This window comes from Rissa tridactyla, chromosome 1, assembly GCF_028500815.1.
Source record: "Rissa tridactyla isolate bRisTri1 chromosome 1, bRisTri1.patW.cur.20221130, whole genome shotgun sequence".
NCBI classification, from domain to species: Eukaryota; Metazoa; Chordata; class Aves; order Charadriiformes; family Laridae; genus Rissa; species Rissa tridactyla.
The window spans coordinates 10,968,318-10,995,347 of NC_071466.1; the positions used below are offsets into that span (position 1 = coordinate 10,968,318).

The following is a 27,030-nucleotide window of genomic DNA, read 5'->3' on the forward strand; positions in this document are numbered from 1 at the left end:
GCTGCGGCATCACCACCCATTACCCACGCAGGGAAGTACTACATCGCCACCATGACCATGATCACGGCCTCCACCGCGCTGACCATCTTCATCATGAACGTCCACCACTGCGGCCCGGGGGCCCGGCCCGTGCCCCCCTGGGCCAGGTGGCTCATCCTCCACCACATGGCCTGGCTCTGCTGTGTCTACGAGGTGGGCGAGAGCTGCAAGAGCCCCCGGCGGGTGCCAGGCAGGCGGGCGGGCAGGGAGGACACTGGGGGGCCGGGGGAGAGCCCCATGGAGGGGGAGGTGGGTGCCGAGGCAGAGGGCTGTCCCCGGGACTGCTGCCAGTGCCACCACGATGGCCTGCTGAGGAACGTGGGCTACGTCGCCGGCTGCTGCCGGCATCACCAAGCCTCCCAGTGCCGGACCGGCGAGTGGAAGAAGGTGGCCAAGGTGATGGACCGCTTCTTCATGTGGGTCTTCTTCCTCATGGTCTTCCTCATGAGTGTGCTGGTCCTGGGCAATGCTGCCTGATGGCCCTGTGGACTCACTGCCCCCAGGGACAGTGGTGGCCACAGGTGCCCCATGAGGGTGGCTTGTCCTGAGCCCCCCTTGGCCCTTCATGGACCTGCAGGGTGGAAGATCCACCAGCGCCAGGGAAGAGGAGCCTGAGAGCGGGAACCTGACTCGGCCGGGGCTGCCAAAGCTGCAGATTTGAGGGGTCACGGCCCCCCCGAGCAGTTGTCTGGGTTGTGACGTAGAGAAATATAGATATAGAATCACAGAACCACAGAATGGTTTGGGTGGGAAGGGACCTTAAAGATCATCTCATTCCACCCCCCTGCCCTGGGCAGGGACACCCACCAGCCCAGCTTGCTCCAAGCCCCGGCCAACCTGGCCTTGAACCCCTCCAGGGATGGGGCAGCCACAGCTTCTCTGGGCAACCTGGGCCAGGGGCTCACCACCCTCACAGCCAAGAATTTCTGCCTCAGACCTCAGCTCAATCTCCCCTCTTGCAGTGGAAACCCCTTCCCCCTCGTCCCATGGCTCCCCTCCCTCATCCAGAGTCCCTCCCCAGCTCTGAGGCTCTGAGGCTGGACAGGCAGGGGTGGCATGGCATGTGGGAGAACAGGGGCAGGTACCTAGAGAACTTCTCGCCTCCAATGCTCTGGGACTTCACCCCTGAACAATTACAGGACCCTGAGAGAGGAGTAGAATATCTGCAGGGGAAATACTGGGGCTCTTCTAGAGAGGCACAACTCACCGCACTGTGCTGGGCCCTGGCCACTATCTACCAGGCACTGCTCAGTGTTATGCAGCACCCTCAGGGGAAAGAGATGGAGACCAGACTGACAGCACCAGTATAGGTTAGGGGCGGACATGCTGGGAAGCAGCTCTGAGGAGAAGGACCTGGGGGTCCTAGTAGACAGCAAACTATCCATGAGCCAGCAGTGTGCCCTTGTCGCCAAGAAGGCCAATGGCATCCTGGGCTGCATATTGAAGACTGTGGCCAGTAGGTCGAGGGAGGTCATTCTCCCCCTCTACTCTGCACTGGGGAGGCCACAACTGGAGTATTGTGTCCAGTTTTGGGCTCCCCAGTTCAAGAGGGACAGGGAACTACCGGAGCGAGTCCAGCGAAGGGCAACCAAGATGATTATGGGACTGGAGCATCTCCCTTACGAGGAAAGGCTGAAAGAGCTGGGACTCTTTAGCCTGGAGAAGAGAAGGTTGAGGGGGGACCTGATTAATGTTTACAAGTACCTAAAGGGTGGGTTTAAGGAGGACGGAGCCAGGCTCTTTTCAATGGTTCCCAGTGACAGGACAAGGGGCAATGGGCACAAGCTAGAACATAGGAAGTTCCGTTCGAATACACGGAAAAACTTCTTCACGGTGAGGGTGACAGAGCACTGGAACAGGCTGCCCAGGGAGGTTGTGGAGTCCCCTTCTCTGGAGATTTTCAAGACCCGCCTGGATGCAGCCCTGAGGGATGTGCTTTAGGCAATCCTGCTCTAGCAGGGGAGTTGGACTAGATGATCTCTAGAGGTCCCTTCCAACTCTGAAGATTCCGTGATTCCGTGACAGACACTGCGGCTACTGCAAGCCCTGTGGCAGACACTGCGGCTACTGCAAGCCCTGTGGCAGACACTGCCGCTGAACCAGGGAACCAACCCGTGCCAGTATCAGTTGCCCCCATACAGAAGAAGTACACGAAGAAATCAGTTCGCTTAGTAAGACATGATGATGAACCAGGGCCATCATGAGAAGAGGAGGAAGGGGCAGAACCAGAGATAATTACCTGATCCCTATCCTTGAGTGAGCCGTGGGATATGCGAGAAGATTTTAGCCCACTTTCAGGCGAGCACATTGTCACCTGGCTGCTTCGGTGTTGGGATAACGGGGCCAGTAGCCTGGAATTAGAGGGTAGGGAGGCCAGGCAGCTGGGATCCCTGTCTAGGGAAGGCGGCATTGACAAGGCAATTGGAAAGAAGACCCAAGCCCTCAGCCTCTGGCAACGACTCCTGTCAGGCGTGAGGGAGAGGTACCCCTTCAGTGAAGATGTTGTATGTCAGCCAAGCAAGAGGACTACCATGGAAAGAGGTATCCAGTACCTGAGAGAATTAGCCGTGCGGGAGATGATTTATTATGACTCGGACAATGCAGACTTACCCACAGACCCTGATGAGGTGCAATGCACAAGGCCCATGTGGCGGAAGTTTGTACGAAGCGCACCATCGTCATATGCCAACTCACTGGCAGTAACGGAATGGAAAGGCGAAGAGGGACCAACGGTGGATGAGGTGGCTGGCCGGCTCCGGCGATATGAAGAAAGTCTCTCTTCCCGCCTTGTCCCAGCTGTGGAGAAACTGTCCCGAAAGGTCCAGCAACTTGAAGAGAATATGTCCTACTCCCCACCTATACGGGCCAGCATCTCAGGTACACACCACGAGGCACCCTGTGGTTCTTCTACCTGCGTGACCACGGGGAGGACATGAGGAAGTGGGATGGACAACCTACTTGGATCCTGCGGACACGGGTACAGGAGTTGCAAGGAAGGACAACCACAAAAGGGGATCCCTCCAGGAAAAGTGCCGCCCCACTTTCCAGCGGGCAGTTCCCCAGACAGAGCAGAAGGCCTGATCTTGCTTCTGATCCTCTTGAAGGAACTTCCAAGTCATTTCTGCAAGAAGTGAGTGAGTAACGGATACTATGACTGGTATTAGAGGGGCCCTGCCTCCGGCCAGGTGGAAGAAAGGGACAACCGGGTTTATTGGACGGTGTGGGCTCGATGGCCTGGCACATCAGACCCTCAGGAGTATAAGGCTCTAGCGGACACAGGTGCACAGTGCACTCTAATACCATCAAGCTATAGAGGATCAGAACCCATTTGTATTTCTGGGGTCACAGGGGGATCCCAAGAGTTGACTGTACTGGAGGCGGAAGTAAGCCTAACTGGGAATCATAGAATCAGAGACTCTTCATGGCTAGAAAGGACCTTTGAGATCATCGAGTCCAACCATACACGCACCAAAAAAACCCAAAACCAAAACCAAACAACCAAAAAACCCACAAACAAACAACCTGCAATTTCTGCCACTAGAGCATGCCCTGAAGTGCCACATCTAGATGTTTCTTAAACACCTCTAGGGATGGTGACTCCACCACCTCCCTGGGCAGGTCATTCCAGTGCCTGACCACTCTTTCAGTGAAGTAATTCTTCCTACTATCTAATCTAAACCTCCCCTGCCGCAGCTTCAGACCATTTCCTCTGGTCCTGTCATTATTCACCTGGGAGAAGAGGCCAACACCCACCTCTCTCCAACCTCCTTTCAGGGACTTGTGGAGGGCAATGAGGTCTCCCCTCAGCCTCCTCTTCTCCAAACTAAAAATGCCCAGCTCCCTCAGCCTCTCCTCATAGGACTTGGTCTCCAGACCCCTCACCAGCCTGGTAGCTCTCCTCTGGACACGCTCCAGCACTTCAAGGTCCCTCTTGTACAGAGGGCCCAGAACTGAACACAGCACTCCAGGTGAGGCCTCACCAGTGCCGAGTACAGAGGCACGGTCACTTCCCTACTCCTGCTGGCCACGCTATTCCTCATACAAGCCAGAATGCTGTTGGCCTTCTTGGCCACCTGGGCACACTGCTGGCTCATGGTAAGCTGGCCGGCCACCAGCACCCCCAGGTCCTTTTCTGCGGGGCAGCTTTCCAGCCACTCTTCCCCAAGCCCCTGGCGTTGCTTGGGGTTGTTGTGACCGAAATGCAGGACCCGGCCCTTGGCCTTATTAAACCTCATCCAATTGGCCTTGGCCCATCCATCCAGCCTGTCCAGGGCCCTCTGGAGAGCCTTCCTTCCCTCAAGCAGATCAACACTCCCACCTAGCTTGGTGTCATCTGCAAACCTACCGAGGGTGCACTCAATCCCCTCATCCAGATCATTGATAAAGATTTTAAACAAAACTGGCCCCAAAACTGAGCCCTGAGGGACACCACTGGTGACCGGCCGCCAAGAGGATTTCACCCCACTAATCACAACTCTCTGGGCACGGCCATCCAGCCAGTTTTTAACCCAGCAAAGAGTACACTTGTCTATGCCACGATTCGCCAGCTTCTCCAGGACAATGCTGTGGGGGACGGTGTCAAAGGCCTTACCAAAGTCCAGAGAGACAACGTCCACAGCCTTCCCCGCATCCAGCAGGCGGCTCACATGGTCATAGAAAGAGATCAGGTTGGTTAAGCAGGACCTCCCTTTCCTAAACCCATGCTGGCTGGCCCTGATTCCATGGCTGCCCTGCACTTGCCGTGAGAGCTCACTCAAGATGATCCTCTCCACGATCTTCCCTGGTACCGACGTCGGGCTCACAGGCCTGTGGTTCCCCGGATCCTCCTTCCGACCCTTCTTGTAGATGGGAAAGAAACACATTCCAAAGGCTGCAGATCGTTTATGCTGACATGCCTCCTGTGGAAGGTGTTAAGCACCTGCTGGTAATCATGGATCCACCCTCAGGAGGAGTAGAAGCTTTTCCTACCAGGAAAGCTGATCCCCCAGGAGTGGTCAAAGCACTTTTGTGGGAAATCATTCCCAGATACTGACTGAAATGAAACCAGACGGTCAGACAGGGGTTTCATTTTTCAGCAGGAATACTGAATAATATCTATAAAAGTTCAGCCTGGAGAAGAGAAGGCTCTGCGGAGACCTTCCAGCCCCTTCCAGTCCATCAGGGGGCTCAAGGAAAGCTGGGGAGGGACTCTGGATGAGGGAGGGGAGCCATGGGACGAGGGGGAAGGGGTTTCCACTGCAAGAGGGGAGATTGAGCTGAGATCTTGGGCAGAAATTCTTGGCTGTGAGGGCGGTGAGCCCCTGGCCCAGGTTGCCCAGAGAAGCTGTGGCTGCCCCATCCCTGGAGGGGATCAAGGCCAGGTTGGACGGGGCTTGGAGCAAGCTGGGCTGGTGGGAGGTGTCCCTGCCCAGGGCAGGGGGTGGCACTGGGTGGCCTTTAAGGTCCATTCCTACCCAAACCATGCCCGGAAGGGGTGGGGCCCTTCTCCTTCTCCTTTTCCCCTTCTCCTTCTCCCTCCCTTCTTGTTATGGTTTGAGAAACCCACCACAATTTCTTGTCCTTTAGACAATTACTCTCTCACCCGATGACCCCTCCCCACCCGGGAAGGGGAATTGGGGAAAAACAAGGAAACAGGAGGGTTGCAATAGAAATAGATTTAATAGGATAAAACTAAAGAATTAACCTTAATAATGCTAAAGAAGCAGTGTCGATCCCGATATCAATATAAAATACCCAAGGACTACACCCAGCCCATTCCATCAGCAGGAAGCCGTGCACTCCCAGCAGGGGACAGCCAATGGGGGACACTGCGAGCGCTGCAGCTTCACGAGGAAGGGAAGGGCTCAGGGCTCCGAGACTACGGCAAGGAGTTCTCTGGACCACCGCCATCAAGGGAGAGTCGAACTACACAGCAGACTTTATAATTTATATTGAACGTGATGTTCATGCTATGAAATAGTCCTGTTGGCAGCTTGGGGCAAGTACCCTCCTTCTCTTGCTCTTCCTCATCCCCTGCTGAGTGTCACCAAGGGGGGCTTTGACTGCCCCACGATGTCAAAAAGGGGGGATGTGCCCCCCTGCCACACTACAAAAGAGGGACGCGGTCCCCACTGGAGCCGTCAGCGGATGCTGGGCACCGCATTCTGGCATTGTCTGGGCAGACTGCAGCCTCGGCCTCTGACACCCCAGCAGTCTTGCGGGTCCCGTCACTGGGGACCCAGGAGGACACTGGGGAGCCGCATTGCGGTTCTGTGCTGGTGACTGGGAGCACCGCAGCGACACCGGAGTCGGTGCCATGGGGCGCTCTGACGCCGTGTCTCCCCTAGGCCATCTCCTCCTGATTGTGATGGGGCTCAGCATATTCTCATCTGTGCTGCAGAGCAAGCGGCTTCAGGTAGGTGACTGTTGCACCACACTGTGCTGCACCACACTGTGCTGCGGCGTGGGGTGGTGAGGGATGGCGTGGGGTGGTGTGGGGTGCCGTGGGGGGCTGTGGTGTGGGACTGGGAGGTGCTCCCGTCTCACCCAGCTCCTCGGAACCTTGCAGAAGTGGTTTAAGAAGAAGAAGAAGAAGAAGAAGAAAAAGCGTCAGACAAGGAAGACAAGAGCCCGGACAGAGAAGCAGAGCGGTGAGTGGCCCCAGCACCGAGAACCCTGCAAACGGCCTACACCCCACGGCAGCCCTGAGCCGGGGCTGTGCCGGCAGCTGCTGGCCGCTCACTCTGTCTCCTCCCTCCACAGCTTCTCAGCCAGTGGATAGAGGAGTTAGGAAATCCCGGCCCAAGCAGGAGAAGCGGTGAGTGTGGGGGAGACCCCAGATGCTGCCCCAGACCCTCACCCCGTGCCCTGCCCCTGCCTGCGCTGGGCAGCCCTGCCCACCGGCCAAGGAGGGGTGCTGCCCGCGGGTCCCGCTGGGCTCCGGGGTGCAGCGGGGTCTCTTTCTCCTCCTCTGCAGGGCGAGTGCGGAGGCCTTGAACAGGAAGCCCCTCTCCCCACGGGCCCCGCTGGCCACCATGGACTCTCTGACAGACAGAGGCTCCTCTTCCTTCAGCTCCCTCTACTCCTTCCCAGAGCCCTGTCCTGGTGTGATGGTGGAGCTGGCAGCGCTCAACCACTCAGGACCCCGCCATCCCCCCAGGGCTGTCAAGGGGAGGGTGGAGGAGCCAGGGCCAGCCCTCTGCCAGGAGTCCCCACTGGAACTGCCAACAAGGACTAAGCAAGAGTGGTCCCCAGGAAAGCAGGGACAGGGCGCAGAGCCCTGTGCACACACAGCCTTCACCCTGCAGCCCCCCAGCCATGGCCACGGACCAAGGGCAGCTGATCATGGGGCTCCTCCACTCTTTTGAGTCCACCCAGGAGATGGCCAGGCAGTGCTGTGAGATGCTGAAGGTGCTGCAGGCCCGTTGGCAAGGGCGGGAGCCTGTGACCAGAACCTCCCCGGGGAGCCCTTCCATCCATGGTGGTGCAGGAGCAGCTGGGGGCCACAGTGAAGCCCCGGCACCTGGGAGCGGAGCAGCCGTGGGTGGCTGCAAACACGGATAAGACTGAGGATGGGGACATGGACAAGGAGAAGGACACGGGACCAGACACAAGTGTGAAGGAGAAGGAAATGAGCAGCCCTGTGGAGCTCGGCAGGGGGAGCCTGGCAGAAGTGAAGAGAAACAGCAAGATGGGGCCGGGCGAGAACAACTCCATGGGGCCAAGCACCAGCAGCCCCCCAGGCTCAGGCAGGAGCACCCCCATGGATGTGGAAGGGAGGACGGACAGGGCGCAGAGCCCCGTGAACGTGCAGCTGCCCCCCAGCCGCCCCCCAGCCAAGGCCACAGACGAGAGGGAGCTCTACTTGGAGCTCTTGGACGCTTTCAAGACCTTGGAGGAGGAGGGGCAGCACCACAGCGAGCCCGTGGACAGGGAGTGTGACCAGGCGTCCCCAGGGCTGTGCCCGCTAGGACGGTGCCTGTGTCACTGCTGCACCCGGCTCTGCCACCGCCTGAAGGACTGGTGGAGACGCTGCTGCCGGCCGCGCCGCATCTGCTTCAGCAATTTCCCCTAATGGCTGGGAAATGTGGGTCCAGGAACACACATCCTCCGTGACACCAAAGGGCTCTGACATGGGCACCACTTAATTTACATCTGCTCTAGACGTTTGTGTTTTGCCAAAAGGGAGCAGAACCATGAGTGCAGGCTGACGCAGGCTACAGCTCTGCAAGCAAACAGGGTGCACGGACTCCTCTCCTCATGAGCAGATTGCCCTGCAAAAGGGTGGGGTTCAGAAAAATCGGAAAGGATAAGAAAGTTGTCAGTTACTAGAACAAGCCTAAAGCTTTTTCACAAAATTGAGGTTTTCCTGCCTGAAAAGCTCTTTTTGCTCACAGCTGACATCCCAGCACCAGTATTTTGGGCGTTTCAGCTTTTTATGAGGGCAACCTGACATCAGCCTGACAGTGAAGACTGGCATAACGGGCATCGCAACTGGACAAGGACAACGACCTCAACCAGGCTAGAGTGGAACACCGCAGTGGCTCGCTTATGAAAATGACCCTCTGGCCATAACACTGAAGTGGTCAGGAATTCCTCCTGCTGAGCGCTGCTATGCAGAAGGCCTGGAGGATCACTTTGCTTAGCTTTGTGATACCGCGGTGAGATGTCACTCTGGGTTCCCGTACCTGCAGAACACACCAGGAGGCTGGGAGGAGGTTGGTGAGGGTGCGTCTCATTCTCCAGCCTGGGTCTCTGAAACTGTAGCTCCGCAGACTCTTATGCTGCTGACTGGCATCTCCGCTAGCAGGATCCTGGCTAGGTGATCGTGCTTCGTGACTCTTTCAAAGAAGAGGTTCACGCGCAGTTTTGGGGCTCTCTTGGCCAAGTTGGCCCACGACGTTCCCCTGACCACTTGCCCATGAGGGTCGTGGATATGACATTGGATATTCAAGGTGCACAGGGAACGAGTGCTGTGCTCCCGCAGGGTGTGCAAGTCAGCCCACCACGTTTCCGTGACGGTGACTACGTCATAGCTGTCCTGCTGCACAATGGCTTCCAGCTCCTCCTCTTTCTTGCCCATGCTGCAGGCATGAGTGTGGAAGCACTTCAGCTGGCCTGCTGATCCTGACACCTTTTTGCTGGAAGAAGGCTTCACTCCTACCTGACCATTCCCAGGCGCAGCTGTAGCTTCTAACCCATCAACGACCCTTGTGTCTCTGCTGCCGGATTCATCCCTTTCCCCCTTCAAATCTACTTGAAAGCCCCTTTGATGAGCCCTGCCAACTCCTGTGCAAGGATCCTTTTCCCCTTTTGAGGCAGGTGTATCCCGTCTGTCTCCAACAGGCCTGCTGCCCTGTCAAACCATGCTGTGATCAAAAACCCCAAAGTCCTGCCACTGACACCAGGCTCGCAGCCAGGTATTGATCTGCTGGCTCTTCCTGTTGCTTTCCTCATCCTTCCCTGGGCCTGCAACGACAGAGGAGAACACGACTTGCGCTCCTGAGCCCTTTCCTAGTCATCCCAAGGCCCAGAAGTCTCTCTTGATCTCCCTTGGGATTCTCGGTAACAGATCATCTCTGCCTGTCTGAAAAATGAGGAGCGGTTAATAATCTGAGGGGCTTACCAGGGAGAGAAGTTTTCTTCTGGTATCTTTAACCCGGGCCCCTTCCCTGAGCACACTTCCCTGACAAGTGGGTCTGGTCTGCATATCGGGCCTTGCGCTCCCTTCAGGATGGAGTCGCCTACAACAGTGACCCGTCTTTTCTTCTTAACTGAAGACGTTTTGATGCGAGGTGTGGTTTGGCTTAACCTTGGCAACACCTCTGTGGACACTGCATTATCTTCCTCGTCAGCATTAGGTTCCCCTTGCAGAGCCTCGTACCTGGTTTTTCAGGGTACCTGGAAGGCCAGGGAGTTACTGGGGAGACACGCCTGCTTCGCCGGGCAGGAACATGTTCCCACAGCCCCCTGTCCTCTTAGTTACCTTCTTCAGCTAGGCAGAGGGAGGGCGGGGAATCTGCTGTGTCCCCCATCTTGTCAGCAGCCCCCCTGGGAGCTGCTGGCTCTGCTGGGCGGCCTGCGCTCTCCCGGCCTTTCCCCAGCTCCGGAAAAGCCCCTGTTTTGCCTTTTTTCGCCACCAACCCCCGCTCCCTTGCGGACGTACCTGCCCCGAAGCTGTCCCTCGGGAAGCGACCGGTGGGGGCCGTTACACCCCGTTTAAATTGAGCGCCGTTCCTGCTCGCCCCGGCCCGGCCCGTCAGCGCCCCCCCGCCAGCTGCCGGCCCTCGCGGCCGGCCTGCGCCCTCCCGGCCTTTCCCCGGCCCCGGGCAGCTCCGGAATAGCCCCTGTTTTGCCTTTTTTCGCCACCAACCCCCGCTCCCTTGCGGACGTACCTGCCCCGAAGCTGTCCCTTGGCGAGTGAGAATTCGCGAGAAGACACAGACGGCCCTTCAGCACTAGTTCCTGATCACGTTGCAGGGATATGCGGGGGGAACACCGCCGCCTCCTCGGAGGGAACCCCCGAGCGCCGCCATCGGCCGCCGCTGTGGGCCGGGCCGGGCCGGGCCGGGCCGGGGCCGGGGCCGGGGCCGGGGCCGGGGCCGGGGCCGGGGCCTGGGGCGGGGCTGCGCCCGGCTGTGGGGCGGCTGAGGGCCCGGCGCCGTGGCCTGTGCTCCAGAGCCCTCAGCAGCTCCCTTGCCCTTCTCTGGACACACAGAATGGGAAGTGGGAAAGGGAGGAAAGTCGTGGCGTGAGAGAAAGGCAGTTTAATACGCAAAGCAAAAGCCGCGCGCACAAGCAAAGCCAAACAAGGAACCCGTTGGCTGCTTCCCATTGCAGGCGGGGGTTCAGCCGTCTCCAGGAAAGCCGGGCTCCGGCAGCGTGACGGTGACTTGGGAAGACAAACGCCATCACTCTGAACATCAGCCCTTCCTTCTTCTTTCCCCGGCTTTATATACTGAGCGTGACGTCAAATGGCACGGAATGTCCCTTTGCTCAGTCGGGGTCAGCTGTCCTGGCTCTGTCCCCTCCCAACTCCCTGTGCCCCCCAGGCCACTGTCGGTCGGGCAGCGTGAGGAGCAGAAAAGGCCTTGAGAGCTCAGCAACAGCTAAAACCACCAGTGCGCTACCAACACTGTTTTCATCCCAAATCCAAAACACAGCGCTACACCACCTGCTCGCAAGGAAGTCATCCCCACCCCAGCCGAAAGCGTGACACCCCAGTGCCTTGGGAGGGAGCAACTGGGGCTGGGGGCAGACAGGGACATGGACGCAGATGCAGACGTGAACAAGGACAGGGACACGGACACAGGAGCAGGCAGGAGCAGCCTGGGGAAGAGCAGACACAAGAGGGAAGGCTTGCGGACAGAAAGGGAAGGGGGTGGAGGGTCAGCAAGGGATAGAAGGGGAGGTGCGGGCATCCCTGAGAAGACACACCTTTGAGTCGATCCCTTCCAGGCAAAATGCTTTCAGAGGCTCCACATATTTGCCTTCTGGGTCCACAGAAAAGTGTGGGAGCACAAGTCTGAGGCCTGTGCGCCCCAAAGGGAGAGAAGGAGATGTTCAGCAAAGGGACAGGAGGACTTGGCATTACCCCTTCACGGGTCTCACACCATCCCAAAACCTCCCATGAACTCAGCAGCGCCCCGAGCTGCTGCCACTGCTCACGGCGGTGATGACCAGCTCCAGCCTCCGTCCTCTTGGCACCCTCCCTGCAGGTATTGATGTGCGTGGAGGAGATCCCCCTGAGCCGCCTCTTCTCCAGGCTGAGCACTCCCAGCCCTGCCCAGACTTGGCACTTGAACTTCAGCAGCGGAGACCATTTCACTGTTTAGCTAGACCGAAGGCCAAAAAGTTAAAGGATGTGGCCTGTGCTTGTACCGTGATTCTTTTTCACTCATTGGGCTGGTTTTGGTTGTTTTGTTGGGGTTTTTTTAGGCGTTTAGTAACTGGGAACTTTCTTATCCTTTCCGATTTTTCTGAACCCCACCCTTTTGCAGGGAAATGTGCTCATGAGGAGAGGAGTCCGTGCGCCCTGTTTGCTTGCAGAGCTGTAGCCTGCGTCAGCCTGCACTCGTGGTTCTGCTCCCTTTTGGCAATACACAAACGTCTAGAGCGGATGTAAATTAACTGGTGCCCATGTCACAGCCCTGTGGTGTCACGCAGGATGTGCCACCAAAGGTGTGCGACAGCCTTGACCCGCGTCAATGAGCATCAGGTCTTTGCACGCCTGAGGGAAGCACACGGCCTGATGGTTGCTGACAGCGCTCTTTAGGTTCTGTTGCGCTGCAGAGCTTCCAATGAACAGCCGGGATCTGCAAAGCTTTCTAGAAATTGTCTTTGGATCTACTCTCGTACCGGGGATAATTTCCAATATGTCAAGTAAGATCATGGCATGAGCTGAGGGTACGACATCTTCTAACGGTAATAGAAGTTGTCTATCTCTCTGGGTGGGGTGTAATGCTCAAGGGCCCCCCCATCTCCACGGGAGAGTGGGCATTACTGTAGCATCTACTGTTGTCGTTACCCAAAACTGATTCTCTGCTCCTGTCAAGGGACAAAACTGATCTACTGACATTCACAGGGATAGAGAAAATACTGACTTTTTTATTGGTTCAGAAGAGGGGTACCCCAGGGGGTTCCCAGCCCCACACTTCCCACGCACTGGGGGAAATTGCTGAAGCAGACACGGCGTGGCCGGCAGCAGCGTCTCCAGCAGTCCTTCAGGCGGTGCCAGAGCCGGGTGCAGCAGTGACACAGGCACCGTCCTAGTGGGCACAGCCCTGGGGAAGCCTGGTCACACTCCCTATTCAAAGGCTTGCCATGCTGCTGCCTCTCCTCCTCCAAGGTCTTGACAGTGTCCAAGAGCTCCAAGAAGAGCTCCCTCTCGTCCGTGGCCTTGGCTGGGGGGCTGCTGGGCGGCGGAAGCACAGTCATGGGGCTCTGCGCCCTGTCCCTCCTCCCTTCCGCATCCATGGGGGTGTTCCTGCCTGAGCCTGGGGGGCTGCTGGTGCTTGGCCCCATGGAGTTGTTCTCGCCCGGCCCCATCTTGCTGTTTCTCTTCACTTCTGCCAGGCTCCCCCTGCCGAGCTCCACAGGGCTGCTCCTTTCCTTCTCCTTCACACTTGTGTCTGCTCCCGTGTCCTTCTCCTTGTCCATGTCCCCATCCTCAGCCTTATCCGTGTTTGCATCCACTCACGGCCACTCCACTCCCAGGTGCCGGGGCTTCACTGTGGCCCCCAGCTGCTCCTGCGCCGCCATCCTGCCCAGGGGATGGAAGGGCTCCCCGGGGAGGTTCTGGTCACAGGCTCCCGCTGCCCCTTGCCAACGGGCCTGCAGCACCTTCAGCATCTCACAGCACTGCCTGGCCATCTCCTGGGTGCACTCGAAACAGCGGAGGAGCTCCATGATCAGCTCCCCTTGGTCCGTGGCCATGGCTGGGGGGCTGCAGGGTGAAGGCTGCGTGTGCACAGGGCTCTGCGCCCTGTCCCTGCTTTCCCTGGGGACCAGCTCTTGCTTGGTCCTTGTAGGCATTTCCAGGGGGGCTCCTGGCAGAAGGCTGGCCCTGGCTCCTCCACCCTCCCGTTGACAGCCCTGGGGGGATGGCACGGTCCTGAGCGGTCGAGTGCTGCCAGCTCCGCCATCGCACCAGGCCAGGGCTCCGGGAAGGAGTAGAGGGAGCTGAAGGAAGAGCAGCCTCTGTCTGTCATTGTGTTCATGGTGGCCATTGGGGCCCATGGGGAGAGGGGCTTCCTGTTCAAGGCCTCCGCACTCGCCCTGCAGAGGAGGAGAAAGAGACCCCGCTGCACCCCAGACCCCAGCGGGACCCGCGGGCAGCACCCCTCCTTGGCCGGTGGGCAGGGCTGCCCAGCGCAGGCAGGGGCAGGGCACGGGGTGAGGGTCTGGGGCAGCATCTGGGGTCTCCCCCACACTCACCGCTTCTCCTGCTTGGGCCGGGATTTCTCCACTCCTCCATCCACTGGCTGAGAAGCTGCGGAGGGAGGAGACAGAGTGAGCGGCCAGCAGCTGCCGGCACAGCCCCGGCTCAGGGCTGCCGTGGTGTGTAGGCCATTTGCAGGGTTCTCGGTGCTGGGGCCACTCACCGCTCTGCTTCTCTGGCCGGGCTCTTGTCTTCCTTGTCCGACGCTTCTTCTTCTTCTTCCACCACTTCTGCAAGGTTCCGAGGAGCTGGGTGAGACGGGAGCACCTCCCAGTCCCACACCACAGCCCCCCACGGCACCCCACACCACCCCACGCCATTCCTCGCCACCCCACGCCGCAGCACAGTGTGGTGCAACAGTCACCTACCTGAAGCCGCTTGCTCTGCAGCACAGCTGAGAACACGCTGAGCCCCATCACGATCAGGAAGAGAGGGCCCAAGGGAGACACAGCGTCAGAGCGCCCCATGGCACCGACTCCGGTGTGGCTGCGGTGCTCCGAGTCACCAGCACAGAACCGCGATGCGGCTCCCCAGTGTCCTCCTGGGTCCCCAGTGACGGGACCCGCAAGACTGCTGGGGTGTCAGAGGCCGAGGCTGCAGTCTGCCCAGACAATGACAGACTGCGGTGCCCAGCATCCGCTGACAGCTCCAGTGGGGACCGCATCCCCCATTTATAGTGTGGCCGGGGTTTACGTGCCCGCTTTGTGACATCGTGGGGCAGTGTCGTGGTTTAGCCTCAGACGGCAAGAAAGAACCACGTGCCGCTCGCTCGTGCGTTCCAAACACAGGAAGAATCGTAAGAAAAGGCAAGACTCTTGGGTTGAGACAAAGGCAGTTTAACAGAACAGCAAAGGGAACAGGCAAACAACAACAACAACAACACGGATAGGGGAATATACAAACGCGATTACGGAACCGCCGCTCCCCCCGCCGCTCGCCGCTCGCCGGCCGGACCCGGGCCGCCCCAGCCCGCTTTTAAGCAGCAACTTCCTGCCCCCTCCCCCGGCAGCTCAGGGTGGGCGTGGCTCACATGGCATGGAATACCAGGAAAAGTTAACCCTATCCCCACCGGAACCAGGACATTATCCACCCCTTATTCCATACCATCTATGCCATGCCCAGCAGGTTCCAATGAATTGCCACCACTTTCCCCTGTTATATATATATATATATACACACATATAATACCCTTAGTTTATGGGTCATCCCTCCAAAGTGTCCGTTGAGTTCTTTTAATCCACGGCTTTGGGCTCCATCTGTTAGAACAGTCTCTCAGGGCAGGTGAGATGCTGGGTGGTGCTGGTCTGTTGCATGCTGTATTTTTTTTCGGAGCTTGTGACTGGTGCACCTGGTGTGGCTCATGCACGCAGTCCGTGGGCTGAAGATGTAGATCTTGAGGAAACTGCTGGGCGCCGGCTGCTGAGATCAGTTCTTATCCCATCATCCCTGTGCCTTACTTGTAGTACAACTGATAGCAATGAGGACATACAGTGACGGTGTTACTTAGCAATTAACAGCACACAATCTGATTCATTGGCTATTCTCACCCAAAATCAGATCTCCATGAGGTACACATCGGACTTCCCCATCCTTCCGCATCACCCACCAAGTGCACCCAGGTCCTTGGGCAAAAGCAATCCCACGGATGGGTTTGCCTTTGCCTGAGGCAGGACTAACCCAGACTGTCTTCCCTAGCATATTCTTCATGTGCACTATGGGGACTTTATCCCCTTCTACAGTACGTGGAAGTTTTGATTGGGCAGGGCCAGCCCGATTGTTAGATCCCCTGGTGTTAACTAGCCAGGTAGCTTTTGCTAAATGCGTATCCCAGTGTTTGAAAGTCCCACCACCCATTGCTCTCAGTGTAGTTTTTAACAGTCCATTGTATCGTTCTATCTTCCCAGAGGCTGGGGCGTGATAGGGGATGTGATACACCCACTCGATACCATGCTCTTTGGCCCAGGTGTCTATGAGGCTGTTTCGGAAATGAGTCCCATTGTCCGACTCAATTCTCTCTGGGGTACCATGTCGCCACAGGACTTGCTTTTCAAGGCCCAGGATAGTGTTCCGTGCAGTGGCATGGGGCACAGGGTATGTTTCCAGCCATCCAGTGGTTGCTTCCACCATTGTGAGCACATAGCGCTTGCCTTGACGGGTTTGTGGCAGCGTGATATAATCAATCTGCCAGGCCTCCCCATATTTGTATTTCAGCCATCGCCCTCCATACCAAAGAGGCTTCAAACGCTTGGCTTGTTTGATCGCAGCGCATGTCTCACATTCATGGATGACCTGTGCAATAGTGTCCATGGTCAAGTCCACCCCTCGGTCACGAGCCCATCTATATGTCGCATCTCTCCCTTGATGGCCTGAGGAGTCATGGGCCCACCGAGCTATGAATAGTTCACCCTTATGTTGCCAGTCCAGATCCACCTGAGCCACTTCAATCCTAGCGGCCCGATCCACCTGCTGGTTGTTCTGATGTTCCTCCGTGGCCCGATTCTTCGGTACGTGGGCATCTACATGGCGTACTTTCACAACCAGATTCTCTATCCGGGCAGCAATATCTTGCCATAGGTCAGCAGCCCAGATGGGTTTGCCTCTGCGCTGCCAGTTGCCCTGCTTCCACTGCTGTAACCACCCCCACAGAGCATTTGCCACCATCCATGAGTCAGTGTAGAGATAAAGTACTGGCCATTTTTCTCGCTCAGCAATGTCCAAAGCCAGCTGAATAGCCTTCACCTCTGCAAACTGGCTCGATTCACCCTGTCCCTCACTGGCTTCTGCAACCTGTCGTGTAGGACTCCACACAGCAGCCTTCCACTTTCGATGCTTTCCCACAATACGGCAGGACCCATCAGTGAACAGGGCATATTTCTTCTCATTTTCTGGCAGTTTATTATATGGTGGGGCCTCTTCTGCACGCGTCACCTCCTCCTCTGGTGACATTCCGAAATCCTTGCCTTCTGGCCAGTCCATGATCACTTCCAGAATTCCTGGGCGACTGGGGTTTCCCATTCGAGTTCGCTGCGTGATCAGTGCAATCCACTTACTCCATGTAGCATCGGTTGCATGATGTGTGGTGGGGACCCTTTCTTTGAACATCCAACCCAGCACCGGCAGTCGAGGTGCTAAGAGGAGCTGTGCTTCTGTACCAACTACTTCCGAAGCAGCTCGAACCCCTTCATATGCTGCCAATATCTCTTTTTCTGTTGGAGTGTAGCGGGCTTCGGATCCTCTGTATCCACGACTCCAAAACCCTAGGGGTCGACCTCGAGTCTCCCCTGGTGCTTTCTGCCAGAGGCTCCAGGTAGGGCCGTTCTCCCCGGCTGCAGTGTAGAGCACATTTTTAACATCTTGTCCTGCCCGGACTGGCCCCAGGGCCACTGCATGGACTATTTCCTGTTTGATTTGTTCAAAAGCTTGTCGTTGCTCAGGACCCCATTTAAAATCATTCTTCTTCCAGGTTACTTGATACAGAGGGCTTACAATTTGACTGTAATCTGGGATATGCATTCTCCAAAAACCCACAATACCTAAGAAAGCCTGTGTTTCCTTTTTACTAGTTGGTGGAGACATAGCTGCTATTTTGTTGATCACATCCATTGGAATCTGACGGCGTCCATCTTGCCATTTTATTCCTAAAAACTGGATCTCCTGCGCAGGTCCCTTGACCTTACTTCGCTTTATAGCAAAACCAGCGTTCAGAAGGATTTGGACTATTTTACTCCCTTTCTCAAAAACTTCTTCTGCTGTGTTTCCCCATACAATGATGTCATCAATGTACTGCAGATGTTCTGGAGCTTCACCCTGTTCCAGTGCAGTCTGGATCAGTCCATGGCAAATGGTGGGGCTGTGTTTCCACCCCTGGGGCAGTCGATTCCAGGTGTATTGGATGCCCCTCCAAGTGAAAGCAAACTGTGGCCTGCACTCTGCTGCCAAAGGGATTGAGAAAAATGCATTCGCTATATCAATCGTGGCATACCACTTGGCTGCCTTGGACTCCAGTTCGTACTGGAGTTCTAGCATGTCCGGCACAGCAGCACTCAGCGGTGGCGTGACTTCATTCAGACCACGATAGTCTACAGTTAGCCTCCACTCTCCATTAGATTTTCGCACCGGCCATATGGGACTGTTAAAGGGTGAGCGAGTCTTGCTGATCACTCCTTGAACCTCTAGTTGACGAATCAGCTCATGGATGGGAATCAGAGAGTCTCGGTTAGTGCGATACTGCCGCCGATGCACCGTTGTGGTAGCAATCGGCACCTGTTGTTCTTTGACCCTCAACAACCCCACAACATAAGAATCCTCCGAGAGACCAGGCAAGGCAGACAACTGTTTAACTTCCTCTGTCTCCAAAGCAGCTATGCCAAAGGCCCAGCGGTACCCTTTTGGGTCCTTAAAATACCCTCTCCTGAGGTAATCTATACCAAGGATGCATGGAGCCTCTGGGCCAGTCACAATGGGATGCTTTTGCCACTCATTCCCAGTTAGGCTCACTTCTGCCTCCAGTACAGTCAACTCTTGGGATCCCCCTGTCACCCCAGAAATACAAATGGGTTCTGCCCCTCTATAGCTTGATGGTATTAAAGTACACTGCGCACCCGTGTCCACTAGAGCCTTATACTCCTGTGGGTCTGATGTGCCAGGCCATCGAATCCACACCGTCCAATAAACCCGGTTGTCCCTTTCCTCCACCTGGCCGGAGGCAGGGCCCCCCTAATACTGGTCATAGTATCCATTACTCACTTCTTGCAGAAATGACTTGGAAGTTCCTTCAAGAGGATCAGAAGCAAGATCAAGCCTTCTGCTTTGTCTGGGGAACGGCCCACTGGAAACTGGGGCGGCACTTTTCCTGGAGGGATCCCCTTTTGTGGTTGTCCTTCCTTGCAACTCCTGTACCCGTGTCCGCAGGATCGAAGTAGGTTGTCCGTCCCACTTCCTCATGTCCTCTCCGTGGTCCCGCAGGTAGAACCACAGGGTGCCTCGTGGTGTGTACCCTCTGTACTCTCTCTCTTGAGTGGGGAAATGCCTGCTTCTAATAGCTGAGATGCTGGCCCGTGCAGGTGGGGAGTAGGACATATTCTCTTCAAGTTGCTGGACCTTCCGCGACAGTTTCTCCACAGCTGAGACAAGGGGGGAAGAGAGACTTTCTTCATATCGCCGGAGCCGGCCAGCTACCTCATCCACCGTTGGTCCCTCTTCACCTTTCCATTCCATTACTGCCAGGGAGTTGGCATATGACGATGGTGCGCTCCGTACAAACTTCCGCCACATGGGCCTTGTGCATCGCACCTCATCAGGGTCTGTGGGTAAGTCTGCATTGTCCAAGTCATAATAAATCATCTCCCGCACGGCTAATTCTCTCAGGTACTGGATACCTCTTTCCATGGTAGTCCACTTGCTTGGCTGACATACAACATCCTCGCTGAAGGGGTACCTCTCCCTCACGCCTGACAGGAGTCGTTGCCAGAGGCTGAGGGCTTGGGTCTTTTTCCCGATCGCCTTGTCAATGCCGCCTTCCCTAGACAGGGATCCCAGCTGCCTGGCCTCCCTACCCTCTAATTCCAGGCTACTGGCCCCATTATCCCAGCACCGGAGCAGCCAGGTGACAATGTGCTCGCCTGAAAGTCGGCTAAAATCTTTTCGCATATCCCGCAGCTCACTCAAGGATAGGGATCGAGTAATTATCTCTGGTTCTGCCTCTTCCTCCTGCTCTCGTGATGGCCCTGGTTCATCATCATCTCTTACTAAGCGAACTGATTTCTTTGTGTACTTCTTCTTCTGTATGGGGGCAACTGATACTGGCATGGGTTGGTTCCCTGGTTCAGTGGCAGTGGCTACCACGGGGGTTGCAGTAGCCGCAGTGTCTGTCGCAAGGATTGCAGTAGCCGCAGTGTCCGTCGCAAGGATTGCAGCAGCCGCAGGGGCCGCCGCAGCCGCAGGGGCCGCCGCAGGGGCTGCAGCAGGGGCTGCAGCAGCTGCAGGGGCCGCCGCAGGGGCTGCAGCAGGGGCTGCAGCAGCCGCAGGGGCCGCCGCAGGGGCTGCAGCAGGGGCTGCAGCAGCCGCAGGGGCCGCCGCAGGGGCTGCAGCAGCCGCAGGGGCCGCCGCAGGGGCCGCCGCAGGGGCTGCAGCAGCCGCAGGGGCCGCCGCAGGTCTGGTTTCCATCTCTTCCCCTTGAGGGTGCTGCATAATTCTGAGCAGTGCCTGGTAGATACTGGCCAGGGCCCAGCACAGCGCGGTGAGTTGTGCCTCTCTAGAATAGCCACAGCATTTTCCCTTCAAATATTCTACCACTTTATCAGGGTCCTGTAATTGTTCAGGGGTGAAGTCCCAGACCATTGGAGGTGAGTAGTTCTCTAGGTACCTGCCCATGCTCTCCCACATGCCATGGCACCCCTGACTATCCAGCCTCGGAGCAGATCTCCGGGTGGTAGTCTTAAATAGTCGCTTAACCCTAAACAAGACCTGGAACGTATTCAGGAGACATAGCACTACGAACACGCTAGTTTGAGTATCCCAAGGATATTCAAAATTCTCAAAAGCTGTCATACCTGACCCGAAGGAGAAAAGGGAGGCAAAAGGGCTGGGGAAATTATTAACAAATTCTGAGAGACGGTGTCCAATGTACGGACAGGACAGCAAAACCACATAAACACCCCAAAATAGCCGTCTGAACAGTGATGTTATCATATCATAAACAGATATCGCACAGGACAGCAGAATGATAATCCTCATCCCTGTTCCAGACATGGTAAACAGCATCGCAGGGAGTACATAAGCCATATAGGAATTTATGTAACACAGCCATGAGAACAAACCAAGCAACATGATGACCAGTGACTACTTACCTAATAAAATAAATGCATACAAAAAAAAAACCAAAACCGTTTTTTCCACGTTCTAGTTGGATTCTGTCGTTATCTCAACCCTTCGAGCCCCACGTTGGGCGCCAAAAAAGGACTGTCGTGGTTTAGCCTCAGACGGCAACAAAGAACCACGTGCCGCTCGCTCGTGCCTTCCAAATACAGGAAGAATCGTAAGAAAAGGCAAGACTCTTGGGTTGAGACAAAGGCAGTTTAATAGAACAGCAAAGGGAACAGGCAAACAACAACAACAACAACACGGATAGGGGAATATACAAACGCGATTACGGAACCGCCGCTCCCCCCGCCGCTCGCCGCTCGCCGGCCGGACCCGGGCCGCCCCAGCCCGCTTTTAAGCAGCAACTTCCTGCCCCCTCCCCCGGCAGCTCAGGGTGGGCGTGGCTCACATGGCATGGAATACCAGGAAAAGTTAACCCTATCCCCACCGGAACCAGGACAGGCAGTCAAAGCCCCCCTTGGCGACACTCAGCAAGGGATGAGGAAGAGCAAGAGAAGGAGGGTACTTGCCCCAAGCTGCCAACAGGACTATTTCATAGCATGAACATCACGTTCGATATAAATTATAAAGTCTGCTGTGTAGTTCGACTCTCCCTTAATGGCGGTGGTCCAGAGAACTCCATGCCGTAGTCTCGGAGCCCTGAGCCCTTCCCTTCCTCCCGAAGCCGCAGCGCTCGCAGTGTCCCCCATTGGCTGTCCCCTGCTGGGAGTGCACGGCTTCCTGCTGATGGAAGGGGCTGGGTGTAGTCCTTGGGTATTTTATATTGATATCGGGATTGACACTGCTTCTTTAGCATTATTAATGTTAATTCTTTATTTTTATCCTATTAAATCGATTTCTATTGCAACCCTCCTGTTTCCTTGTTTTTCCCCAATTCCCCTTCCCGGGTGGGGAGGGGTCATCGGGTGAGAGAGTAGTTGTCTAAAGGACAAGAAATTGTGGTGGGTTTCTCAAACCATAACAAGAAGGGAGGGAGAAGGAGAAGGAGAAGGGGAAAAGGAGAAGGAGAAGGGCCCCACCCTTTCAGGGCATGGTTTCGGTGGGAAGGGACCTCTAAAGGCCACCCAGTGCCACCCCCTGCCCTGGGCAGGGACACCTCCCACCAGCCCAGCTTGCTCCAAGCCCCGGCCAACCTGGCCTTGAACCCCTCCAGGGATGGGGCAGCCACAGCTTCTCTGGGCAACCTGGGCCAGGGGCTCACCGCCCTCACAGCCAAGAATTTCTGCCTCAGATCTCAGCTCAGTCTCCCCTCTTGCAGTGGATACCCCTTCCCCCTCGTCCCATGGCTCCCCTCCCTCATCCAGACTCCCTCCCCAGCTTTCCTGGAGCCCCCTGAGGGGCTGGAACGGGCTCCAAGGTCTCCCCGCAATCTTCTCTTCTCCAGGCTGAACTTTTATAGATATTATTTAGTATTCCTGCTGAAAAATGAGAACCCCTGTCTGATCCTCTGGTTTCATTTCAGTCAGTATCTGGGAATGATTTCCCACAAAAGTGCTTTGACCATTCCTGGGGGATCAGCTTTCCTGGTAGGAAAAGCTTCTACTCCTCCTGAGGGTTGATCCATGATTACCAGCGGGTGCTTAACGCCTTCCACAGGAGGCACGTCAGCATAACCCATCTGCAGCCTTTGGAATGGGAAGTATGACCACGGTTGCCCTCCAGCCTCCTGCTTGGGTTTTGCACCGGAAAACTTCCAACCTGTGGGCCAAGAACTCACAATCCCCTTTACTGCCATATGTCTTCCGGGGACTGTCCACCTTTTCTCAATCTGGTTAAAAATTGTCACCCGTGTTGAGGAATGGCTATATGAGAACGGACACGGCGCCATGCAGGATTGTCAGAAGTAAGCTATGCCTGCCTGCATGGAGAATTCCGAGTCACGCTGATAAGAAAGATGCTGAAGGCCGTGCTGACCTTCCTTAAGTCAGATAAACAACTTTGAGAAAGTAGACTGTGAGAGAACAGGAACAAACCTGGACCCAAGAAACTGCATGTAGGAGGAGTATGAATAATGTAATCTTTAGCGCACAGCCAATAGTTGTAAGACAAATAGGCATATCTAAGTATAAGAGTATAAAAGTCTGATGAAGCTGCAATAAAGCTGAAGCTTGCTTTATCACTCATATTGAGTCGACTGCTTGTTTCCCTCGCTCGTCGCACACGCGTCCATGTGTTTTATCACAAAACCGCCTAGCCAAAGCCATTGAGTATTTTCTTGGTAAGACGGGGCTTCCCCCAGTAGTCCAAATTCCAGTTTCATCTTTCGTGGAGGAGGGAGGGATCCCGAGTGCAGGGCCCAATTCCATTTTTACAGAGCAAGGCAGCGTTACATCTGTCCCTGTCGTCTGACCAATGGAAGACACGTCTCAGACAGCCATCAGGTAGGTGAGCCCAGCGATTCTGCTCAGCTTCGCTGTCGTCTTCCATTGAGAAGACAGTTTTTCACTTCTCCTCTGGGTGTTGAGCCAAACCTAGAGGAAGACTCTCTCCAGCAGGCTCCTGAAAAGACCAAAGTCCCCCCTCCAGAAGCCCATGGTGGCAGTTCTGCTGGCACCCTTCCTTGCTTCCCTAAGAATCAAAAACTCTGTCATTTCATGGTCACTGTGCCCAAGACGGCCTCCAACATCACATCCCCCACAAGTCCTTCTCTGTTCACAAACAGCAGGTCCAGCAGGGCTCCTTCCCTGGTGCGTTCCCTCACCAGCTGTGTCAGGAATTTATCCCCACACACCCCAGAAACCTCCAAGACTCTTCCCTCTCAGGTGTATGGTGTTCCCAGCTGATATCTGGTAGGTTGAAGTCTCCCACCAGGGCAAGGGCCAGCAATCGTGAGATTTCTCCCACCTGCTTACAGAATATTTCACCTGCCTCTCTGTCCTGGTTGGGCAGTCTATAACAGACCATCATATCAGCCTTGTTGGCCCTCCCCCTCATTCTTACCCAGAAACACTCAACCCCAGTGTTTACCATCATTAAGGTCTCGATGTTCACAACACTCCCCAACATACAGGGCCACCCCACCTCCTCTCCTTCCTTGCCTGTCCCTTCTGAAGGGTTTGTAGCCATCTAATGCAGCACTCCAGTCGTGCGAGTCAGCCCACCACGTTTCCGTGACAGCGACTACGTCATAGCTGTCCTGCTGCACAATGGCTTCCAGCTCCTCCTCTTTCTTGCCCATGCTGCAGGCATTGGTGTGGAAGCACTTCAGCTGGCCTACTGGTCCTGACACCTTTTTGCTGGAAGAAGGCTTCACTCCTACCTGACCATTCCCAGGCGCAGCTGTAGCTTCTAACCCATCAACGACCCTTGTGTCTCTGCTGCCGGATTCATCCCTTTCCCCCTTCAAATCTACTTGAAAGCCCCTTTGATGAGCCCTGCCAACTCCTGTGCAAGGATCCTTTTCCCCTTTTGAGGCAGGTGTATCCCATCTGTCTCCAACAGGCCTGCTGTCCTGTCAAACCATGCTGTGATCAAAAACCCCAAAGTCCTGCCACTGACACCAGGCTCGCAGCCAGGTATTGATCTGCTGGCTCTTCCTGTTGCTTTCCTCATCCTTCCCTGGGCCTGCAACGACAGAGGAGAACACGACTTGCGCTCCTGAGCCCTTTCCTAGTCATCCCAAGGCCCAGAAGTCTCTCTTGATCTCCCTTGGGATTCTCGGTAACAGATCATCTCTGCCTGTCTGAAAAATTAGGAGCAGTTAATAATCGGAGGCGGGGGAACACCGCCGCGTCCTGTGAGGGAACCCCCGAGCGCCGCCATCAGCCGCCGCTGTGGGCCGGGCCGGTGCCGGGGCCGGGGCCTGCGGCGGGGCTGCGCCCGGCTGTGGGGCGGCTGAGGGCCCGGCGCCGTGGCCTGTGCTCCAGAGCCCTCAGCAGCTCCCTTGCCCTTCTCTGGACACACAGAATGGTGGGAGAAATAAGTTCCGGTCCGAATGAAATAGGCTCAGGCAGAATCCTCTGGGAGGCACATTTTTATTCACGCTCTTGCAAGAGCGGGTGACCTAGCAAGTAGGCACACTTTCCGTTCTTGAAACACCACACCTTTTTATTTCCTAATCCCGGCCCAATTTTTCCCTCCCCTCTTTCCCGTTGGTTGGGTACTCCAGGGTTTACAGTCTGTGCGAGGCGCCTAAAATTCTTGCCGCATGTCCTGCCGCTGTTTGCTTCTCTTTATGCTACACCTAAAGGGATTATCTGACTGGTTGATTTCTTTCCTTTTTGGTAAAAAAATTGCTCAATGTCATTAGCCCTGGTTAAATGTATGACTACCCTTCCAGACGCTAATCCAGTAGGAATCACTTTGTCCTTTTGTCTGTGTGATAAGAGATGTTCTACAAGCCTTTGCTGGAGCCTCTTTGTCTCAGTCATTCCCTTATCGTGTCACCTCTGATGGAAACGGCTTTTCTCCTTCGGGTCAGGCATGACAGCTTTTGAGAATTTTGAATATCCTTGGGATGCTCAAACCAGCATGTTCCTAGTGTTATGTCTCTTGAATACGTTGCAGGTCTTGTTTAGGGCTAAACGACTATTTAAGACTACCGCCCAGAGATCTGCTCCGAGGCTGGCTAGGTGAGGAGAAATAACTGGCCTCCAGACGATCCAATGTGAACCAACAGAAGCCGTTTATTAAGCACAGATCATCACCTTTTATACCCTGTGTTGTCGCCGTACACGCGACTCGCTTATTTCTGATTAGCTAGTTACGCTGTCCACGCGCTGTCCATGCAGTTCGTTCACACAGCAGATTGGTTACAAGAATTCGCATAGTAAATTGCTTAGTCATTAGCACAACATGTTTTCTGCCTTCTCAGTTCCCGTTTTTGCCATGTACTGATTCCATCTTCTACCACCTGTTTTGCTCTTGCTCTAATCTCTCATAGTAGGGAGGCTGGCTCACGTGACCATTTTCTCTCAGACACATTCCTACAATCCCCCCTTTTTCTTCTTGAGCCAGCCAGACCTTATGCATGGCATTTTCTATCATGTCAGTCACTTTGCGGAGAACACACGAGGCTACCATAACCAATAGTAATATAACCAACAATAGCATGAGCCCTTGCTTTAGTAAATCTGATAACCATCCCGTTATACCCCATGAGCTTAACCAATCATCGAAACCTTTTTGACCACTTTTAATTTGGACATGTTATCCTTCAGATCCCGCAACTGCTTATGAATGGATGATGAGTGGTTGGAAAGGTTCATGCAACACATACCTTCAAAATCTTCACATCCATGACCCTGAGCTAACAGCAAAAAATCAATAGCCGCTCGATTTTGCAACGTAGCATGCTGAATGCTATCAACATCAGTGAGCAAGCTAGATATGATTTCAGTTGTAAGGTTTATCTGTTTACTTGCCCAACACCCTATCTTATTCAACATATTCAATGCCATGGCTGTTCCCAGCGAAGGAAGAATACTTAGCCCTATTCTTTGTCCGAGATTCGGGAACGTTATATGGTCGTCACAGGATGGAGTGAAGGTACGAACTGTTCTCTTGGCTCTGTGTTTACTGTGTGCTCTGCTCACTGTGTCTTTGGCCGTACGCAGGCCTCTGCTCGTAGATCTGCCCCATCTCCCCCTTTTTTGTTTAACACCAGACCATTTATTAACAAGGTGGCCATGACTCGTGCTTCTACTCGTTGTGACGCTCTTAGCAGGTTATATATCATACTAAACACAATTAAAAACAGAATCAAGAAGAACCCTGCTAAGGCAATAAATACCCAGATTCCTAAACTTAGCCCAGAAAGCCAATTTCTTTGGATTTACCCACGAGAAATCCTTTTGTAATATTTCAAATACATTGCGGTTCATTAAGTCTTGAATGTTTAGTATTTGAGCTTTTAGCTGGTCATGTAAAGGACGAATATTTTCTTGCAACGACATGTCAAAAGCACCTTGGAGATGGTGTTTAACCATTTCTCAGCCATGTAGCAACGTATTCCAGGGGAGAGATGTAACACAAAGTCTTCGAGAGTTGTACTCCCAATCACAATACAGAGAAAGACGTGTTTTTAATGCGTTTTGCCGATTCCCTATCCATATTACTGCTGTTTTATACCTTACTAGCATTAACTTTACACAATAAGATTGATTACATTCTTGTATACTTGCATTTTGAGCCGAAGCAAAGAGACGGATGAGAAGTACAAATCATTACAGAATTGTCTTGCTCGCAACTTC

General features: G+C 55.1%; 1 protein-coding gene across 1 annotated transcript in view; it reads left to right on the forward strand.

Moving 5' to 3' along the window:
* The window catches only part of LOC128902052 (neuronal acetylcholine receptor subunit alpha-10-like), an 82,313-nt gene that overhangs the window by 41,233 nt on the left and 14,050 nt on the right, over positions 1-27,030 (forward strand). Inside the window, exon 7 of the mRNA XM_054184382.1 lies at positions 32-213. Coding sequence (XP_054040357.1) covers positions 32-213 — 182 coding nt within the window. The remainder of the gene's footprint in view (positions 1-31; positions 214-27,030) is intronic.